An 8,509-nucleotide genomic window follows, 5' to 3' on the forward strand; every position below is an offset into this window, starting at 1 on the left:
AAAATGAATTCATTGAGGATCCTCATCCGCTTGGTACATACCAAGCGGAATGAGGCACTCAAAGCTGTCAAAGGCAACCGGCCTTGGCAACCTTTGAGTTTTTTAATATTTTTTTTATTAAAAAGTTATAGAATATATTATTTAATTAATTAATAGGTTCTATATAATTAAGTAGTTTTAGTGTTTAAACATTGGAGAAGGTAGTTTAATAAAATAAAAGTTTATTAAATTCATCGTTCGTTGATGATATGACATGGATATTAAATGGTTAGTAGTATAATACAGATGCTCTAAATTTTATGAACATGATTAACAAAGTTTATATTTCCACTTATTTTCTCATACATCATTTCTCTGGCATGTTTGTCATATCCACTTGCAAGTTCATTAAAGAGATGATGAAGAATTCCAACTAGCAGTAGCAGAGTTCATGCATTACTAAATGCAGTATGTCAAAAGATCCACAAAACCTTGATCCCAATTTCCTATACAGCTTTTCAAAAATTGAGTGTCAATTATAGATTGAGGTGTTACAATTGAAAGATGTATGATTATCAATCTTTGACATCTGTTACACCTTCAGTTGAAATCTGAAACCGGGCTTCTGCTTCAGCTAAACAAGGAGAACTTATTACTTTACAGATACGCTCTTCTGCTCTACCCTTCCTCATAGCTAGTCTGTCAGAGTATACAATAATTAACAATCTTCAACTAAGTAATGCTTTTGAAAACAAGTGCAGTTGTCACATAAAAATACCTTGTTGTGGAAGCATGAGCCATAATATTACCACCAATAGGCTTGATTTGAGGGCCAGCAAATAGAGCAGAACCATCTACTTGCGCAACTACTTGGTTCGTAATAACAACTGCTACACCAAACTCATCTGCTAACTTTTGAAGGCTCCTCAAAAACTTAGCAAGATGCATTTGCCGAGCAGAAAGCTCACCCCTTCCGGAGAAATCTGTTCTGTATAGGGCAGTCGCACTGTCTACTATCATAAGGGCAAACCTAAACAACAATCATCCACCAAATTAGTTAGATTTCAATTCAAGTGAAAAGGCCAACACATTATGACAGTTGACAATGAGGACGAAACTTTTACCTAGTTTCCACCATCATTGAAGCTGCTTCAAGCAAAAGCCTTGATTGGTGATCCGTGTTATATGCACGAGCGTATGCCACATTTTCCAAAACATCAGCACCATTTAGTCCAAACCTGCTCCATTCAAAAGCTTTGTTAACCATTTCACATTAGACAAGTGACCGCAGCATTTCTTAGGATGGATATATTATCACCTGTCTGCTATCTGTAAGAGCCTTTGTGGCCTGAATGTCCCTTCGGCATCAATGTACATCGCTTTTCCCTCACCACCCCCTTGATCTAATGGAAGCTGAAACATCAGAGGTTCTTACATATCGAGCCTTAAAAAGTTACAGCCAAATTGCAAAGACAATGGCCAAATCTAGTAAAAAGACATCAACAATACGTGAAACACTTAGCTCTGAAACAGAAAGAGGATTTAGCAGGTACGCAGTTAAGGAGCTCACAACTTAATCAATGTATCAAAAATTTATAAATGTACATTCAGCGATTCGATTAATCACTAATTGAAGTGGCATATAATGAAAGAAAAAGCTCTTACTTGGCAAGTAACACAAAGTGTGTGGCACAACTGAGTCTTGCCGGAGCGAAACTCACCATATATCTCAGTTATAGATCCTGTCTCTATCCCTCCTGTCAATGGTGGCATGTGAGATTGCAATCACCACAAAACATAGCAGTTAACTGATTGACGAGATTATTGAAGAATCAAAGATGACTTGCCTTCCAGTATCTTATCAAGTTCTCTAGATCCGGATGTTATCTGAATTATTTCTAACCTCTGAGCATGGAGTTGGCTAGCACTAGTGAATCCCAGAGGCACCAGCTTGGAAGCTGTATATGATTAAAAACAAATGCATAAAAAACCTTCTGAAGATTTATTAATATAGCTTATAATACAACTAGAATAACTGAAAGAGAGAGAGATAAATGAAGGATGGAATGCCTGCTTCAATGATTTTATCAACTTTAGCATCACTGATTCCTTTGATTTGCAGAAGCTCTTTCCGGGGAGAGTATGCAACAGACTCAACAGTGCAGAGACCAGCATCTTTAAGCTTCTTAACATCAAGAGCAGCTATTCCTGCTTCCTGAGAGTGGAGAAAACAGTCTGAATATGCCAATGGTCACTACTTATTAGGATAACCCTAGATTGAGAAAACCCATGCTCGGAAAACAGCTAATGATTATCCAATAAAAAGATGCAGAATCCATTTTGACAATGGAATTTGTTCTAAGCACCATAATAATTAACACATTTCCGTGTTCAAGAAAGGAAACCCAACAGAACCAATTGAAGTAATCCAAGTAAAACCTTCCATAGATCTATAATTCCATCCTTTTACCTTCAATCCAATAACAATTGAAGATTGAAATATTCCACTTGCACGGACTTACAAAATAACGCAATACCCATATCCGAATTTATAATCTCATCGAAGTTAACAGAAAACCTCATTGAAGTAAGCCCCAAGTGAAAATTGTAAAGAAACCCATTCGGGTGAAGCCCTACATTGTCCTACATTCGGCGCAAAAGCAACCAAAATTGGGGGAAAACAATGCTTTAAACAACTTTATGCAAAAGCAAAATGCGAAATCGAATTCAATTGGGGAATCGAACCCGTCAATTGCAGGGACTAAAGCTAACAAACCCAATCCAATATACACCAAATGCATACCAAAACGATCAAAAGAAAGCATTTTTAAGCGTGAATGACGAAAGGAGAAAGAACCCAAGCAATTATACGACTCAGTTCACCAAATCGAATAAAGAAAGGAGTAAAATTGAAAATCGAAAGATAAAACATTTTAGAGGAAGGGGTTTACCTGAAGCTGTTCAACAGGGAAAGGACCGTGTTGTACCCCCTCAAGTTCCTCCTGTTGGGGTTGGCGTTGTTGTTGATGAGCCATCTTTTCAATTTGTCGAAAGAGAGAAGAATGGGGGAATTGTAGTACAGTACGAAAGCAAGAGAGAGGAGGAGGGAAATGATCTATTCCAAAACAAACTCAAAAGGGGGCGCCAAACGATACAGCTTGTAGTGGAAGCTTCAAGTTGAGCTGTGCAAATGACATAGCAAGTGTGGGCTTAGATTGGTACACAACCCAATATCAATTTCTTCTTCTTATTATTTGAAGAAATTTGCTTATGTTTTGAGCCCATAATTCTTGTACTACTTTACCCAACAACAAATCCCATTCTTATTTACTACAAAAGCCCATACTTCTTGAACTACTTTTTAATATCATTATCTTAATATGGTTTAAGCTTTATTTCAAAAAAAAAAAATATATATATATATATATGGTTTAAGCTTTTATGATTGCTTAATTAGACCTTCTAACCTATTACAATGTTTACATCAATTAGACTAATTCTAGCAATAGTGAAAAGTTTAGATCTAGAGCTACATTAGATATATGTTAAGACTGCTTTTCTCAATAGATAATTAGGCGAAGAAATCTATATGGAACAACCTGTGAGTTTCATTGCACATTAAATAAATCAATCTATGGTTTTAAACAATATTCTAGAAAATGGTACATTCGATTTCATATAAGATGATACTATAAGATGACTTCAATATAATTGAAGAAGACCATTATGTCTATACCAAACGCTCCGGAAGGAATTTTTTTATCTTGTTATTATATGTTAATCACATCCTTATAGCAGAAAAGACATTTAATATGTGAACCAAATCAAAGTTTTGCTCAACTCAAGTTTTAAAATGAAAGACAGGGGTGAAGCAGCGTATATCCTTCGAGTTAATATTTCAAGTGATTGTTCAAAAAAAATGTTGGCTTTGTCCTAACAGAGTTATGTCAATAAGATCCTCGATCGATTCAATATAGGAAATTGCAAACCCATTGAAAGCCCCATGTTAAAGGACATCAGCCTCAACATATAAATGTGTCTCCAAACATAATAAGAGATAGAACATATGAAACATGTTCCTTATGTCAGTAGGATAACTAGTCTGATGTATGCTAGTTGTGCACAAGACTCAATATATGTCACGTTGTTGGGATGGTGAGTAGATACAATTCCAATCCAGGATAAATATATTGGATTGTTGTTAAGAGAATATTGGGATATCTCAAAACAACTATGGATTATTCTCTATGCTATCAAAGTAAAGATCTCAAGCTTATAAGATACACAGATGTTGATTGGACAGTAGCCTTAGATGAAAGGCAGTCCACGCCGGGCTAAATATTCTTACTAGGAAATGGTGATATATCACAAAGTAGAAAAAACAAACAAACATGTGTAGCATTATCCACCATGCAAGTTGAGTATGTGTCGTACTCGTTTGCAATTCAAGAGACAGTATGGTTGAATACATTCATAAATCATCTAAAGCTTACTAACTCTAATACTCATGTAGTAATAAGTGTAGTTAATTTTCTATTGTTTTTGTTAAAGATCAAATACTCCATAGCAAGAGAAATCACATAGATATTAAGTACCAATTTGTTAGAGAATTAATTGCATATAAAGAAGTTAATATGAAGTATGTGTCAACTCATGACATGGTTGTAGATCCCCTTATTAAATCTATCAATAGAGATGTTTATATAAAACATATTAGATCCCATGGTTTTACGTAGGATCTAAACATACTTCTATTTCATGTATTTTATGAAACATGATTATTCAATAAAGATTTGGAATTTCTTCGATACATAAATAAGAATGTTATTTGTTGATATTTGTTGTTAATATACAATTATGCATGTTAGATATTTAAAGGTTACATGTAATCTGAATGGAAAGTTAAAGATAACTTAAGGTCTTATGTCTTTAATACCCGAAAGTAGTTTCTAGTCGAAGAAGACTAAAGTTAGATGTTTAGACACATCTGAACTGATAATTTTGAATGGTGTATAATGTCATACCACGTGTTTTCATACCATTTGTGCTTTGCGACCATAAGATGGAAAAAGAGACCATCTCAACTTTTCCTAGTGTGACACTTATATCATGAAACAATAGTTTCTTGATTTTCTTTATAACCTTAACTTTTTGTGGAAGTATAATCTAATATGGCTACCTTAGAAGGATCATTTGAAGGTTTATGTGATAATTCTGATCGAAAAAGACATGATCATTTAGCGACTTGGATTATGATGAAAAGAATATAGTAGCAGAGAAAGATTACCATGTGTTCACATCCAAGAATTTCTATATTTCACTATCCGGATACTTATGCACGTGTGCATATTTGTGAAAATAGAAAAAAAATAGAGATCATGATAATTGCAATGGAAATGGTATGGAATATAGGATAAGGCATACCACCAGTGACGATCCATGCTTCAAGTCAAGGGTTATATATCTCCAACAAATATATAAAACTAGAATTCTCAATTGTATATCGGTCGTACGAATTATTTATAAATTTGCGAATGAGATTGAGACGAGACTAGACATTTTTTCCATCACGTGCGAGCAGTGGCGGAGCCAGGAATCGGCACCTGGGGGGGCTAATTTTAGTTCGACTATTAAGAATAATTTTTTAAAGTCCAGCCCGTTAGGGCTTGGCAAATTTTTTTAAGCTTCCAACATACTTAAACTTTATTGTTTTGGTATGTTAGCTAAAAATTAAAATATTTTCACATTTTTTAAATTTTTTTATAATTTTCATAAAATTTAATTTAGAAATTAAGTTAATTGATTTTTTTATAGAAAAGAGATAATATATTCTTAAAAAAATAGATATACAACAACAACAACAACAACAACAAAGCCTTAGTCCCGAAATGATTCGGGGTCGGCTAACATGAACCATCATATAAAACCGTGAAAATCAAGTCGTGTCAGCGACACAGATTCGCTCCCTCCACTCCGTCCTATCCACTACCATATTTTCCTCAATTCCCAATAAACTCATATCACTCTCGATCACCCTCCTCCAAGTTTGCTTAGGTCTTCCCCTACCCCTCACCACTACATCCCTTTGCCACTCTTCGGTTCTCCTAACCGGCGCATCAAGCGCTCTACGTCTCACATGGCCAAACCACCTTAGTCGGTTTTCTCTCATTTTATTCTCAATAGATGTAACCCCTACTTTTGTCCTAATTATTTCATTACGCACCCGGTCCTTTCTCGTGTGACCACACATCCATCTCAACATACGCATCTCCGCCACCGACATCTTATGGATGTGGCAGTGTTTCACTGCCCAACACTCCGTACCATATAACAATGCTGGTCTAATTGCCTTCCGGTAGAATTTTCCCTTCAATCTATTAGGCATGCCGGGATCACAAAGGAAACCCGTAGCACTCTTCCACTTCGACCAACCAGCTTTAATCCTATGGGCAACATCTCCATCTACTTCTCCATCCGTTTGGATAATAGATCCTAAATACCGGAAGCAATCCGAGGCCTGAACAACTCTCCCATCTAGGGTGATTGTCCCTGCCTCCCTACTCCTACGGCCGCTAAACTTACACTCCAAATATTCTGTCTTACTTCGACTCAACTTAAAGCCTCTAGATTCTAGAGTTTGCCTCCATAGTTCCAACTTCATCTCCACTCCTTCTTTCGTCTCATCAACCAACACAATATCATCTGCAAACAGCATGCACCATGGTATACCATCTTGAAGTGAACTTGTTAGTTCATCCATAACGATGGCAAAAAGAAATGGGCTTAGTGCGGAACCTTGATGCACTCCAATCGTAATAGGAAACTCTTCAGTTTTCCCAACACTAGTACGTACACTCGTGCATACTCCCTCATACATGTCCTTTATGATGTCAATATATTTCCGCGAAATGCCTTTCCTTATCAAGGCCCACCAAAGTACTTCCCTTGGTACCTTATCATATGCTTTCTCCAAGTCAATGAAAACCATATGCAAGTCTTTCTTCTTATTTCGATAGTGCTCCATTAATTGTCTCATTAGATGGATGGCTTCCATAGTTGATCTTCCCGGCATAAAGCCAAACTGGTTTTCCGAGATCTTCACCGTCCTCCTTAGCCTTTGTTCAATCACTCGCTCCCAAAGTTTCATAGTGTGACTCATTAATTTGATTCCCCGATAGTTGGCACAATCTTGGACATCGCCTTTGTTCTTATACAAAGGGATTAAGGTACTTTTCCTCCATTCTGATGGCATCTTATTGTTTCTCCAAATTTTGTTGAAGAACGTCGTCAACCATTCGATTCCTCTTTCTCCCAAACATCTCCAAATCTCAATAGGGATGCCATCAGGTCCTACTGCTTTCTTCAACTTCATCTTACTTAATGCCATTTTGACTTCACCCTTTTGAATTCTCCGCAGGCATTCATGATTTATCATATCGTGATGGATACTTATATCTCCAACATCTTGTTGGCGATCTCCATTAAATAAGTCATCAAAATAGGACCTCCATCGTTCCTTGATATCCTTATCTCCAACTAGGACTTTCTGGTCCACATCCTTCACACATTTAACTTTTCCGAGATCTCGCGTCTTCCTATCTCTCATCCGAGCAATTCTATATATGTCTCTTTCCCCTTCTTTCGTATCCAATCTTGTATACAGATCCCGATTCACCTTTGCTCTAGCATCTCGTATGACCTTCTTTACTTCCCTTTTAGCCTCTTTGTATTTTTCGTAGTTCTCGTCACTCCTACATTTCCCCAATAGTTTATAGGATTCTCTCTTACTCTTTACTGCTTGTCGTACTTCTTCTGTCCACCAAGATGTGTCCTTACCCGGTGGCATGCTACCTTTAGATTCCCCTAGAACTTCCTTCGCTACTTCCCTTATACTATGCTCCATCTTATTCCATATTGAATCTATATCTGAATCCATATTGCAAGTCCAAATATCTTTTTTGGTCATCTCATCCACAAATTTTTGTTGATTCTCCCCTTGCAATTTCCACCACTTAATCTTAGTCTCTACTTGAGGTGTTTGTTTTCTTATACATTTCCTACTTCGAAAATCTAGCACCACTACTCTATGTTGGGTTGTCGTACTCTCACCAGGGATCACCTTACAATCAATATAACTCTTTCTCTAAGCACTCCTTACTAAGAAGAAGTCAATTTGGCTCGCATTACCGCCACTCCGATAAGTCACTAAGTGGGATGTTCTCTTCATAAACCATGTGTTCATGATACTCAAGTCATAGGCTGATGCGAATTCCAAAATATCATTTCCTGCTTCATTCTTATCTCCAAAACCATACCCTCCATGAACACTCTCAAACCCATCTCGCGTAGAACCCACGTGTCCATTGAGATCACCCCCTAGTACCATTTTTTCATCCCTAGGAACCTGTTGCACCACTTCCTCTAAGTCATCCCAAAAAGCTTGTCTTATAGACACATCTAATCCTATTTGTGGCGCATATGCACTAATGACATTCACAACCTCATCCCCTATCACTAGCTTAACACTCAT

The 8,509-nt window shown here is 36.8% G+C and overlaps 1 protein-coding gene across 1 annotated transcript; it reads right to left on the bottom strand.

Annotated features, from left to right (window-relative positions):
- Positions 1-333: 333 nt before the first annotated feature.
- Positions 334-3,123, bottom strand: LOC136203195 (DNA repair protein RAD51 homolog). The gene is made up of 8 exons (XM_065994287.1): positions 2,931-3,123; positions 2,050-2,194; positions 1,827-1,937; positions 1,645-1,736; positions 1,298-1,392; positions 1,104-1,217; positions 758-1,009; positions 334-678 (listed from the first exon to the last, which is right to left on the bottom strand). The coding sequence occupies exons 1-8, from the start codon at positions 3,012-3,014 to the stop codon at positions 555-557; spliced, it is 1,017 nt and encodes a 338-aa protein (XP_065850359.1). The 5' UTR covers positions 3,015-3,123; the 3' UTR covers positions 334-554.
- Between the last annotated feature and the right edge of the window lie 5,386 nt (positions 3,124-8,509).

The sequence above is a fragment of the Euphorbia lathyris genome, chromosome 8 (assembly GCF_963576675.1).
Source record: "Euphorbia lathyris chromosome 8, ddEupLath1.1, whole genome shotgun sequence".
Classification (NCBI taxonomy): Eukaryota; Viridiplantae; Streptophyta; class Magnoliopsida; order Malpighiales; family Euphorbiaceae; genus Euphorbia; species Euphorbia lathyris.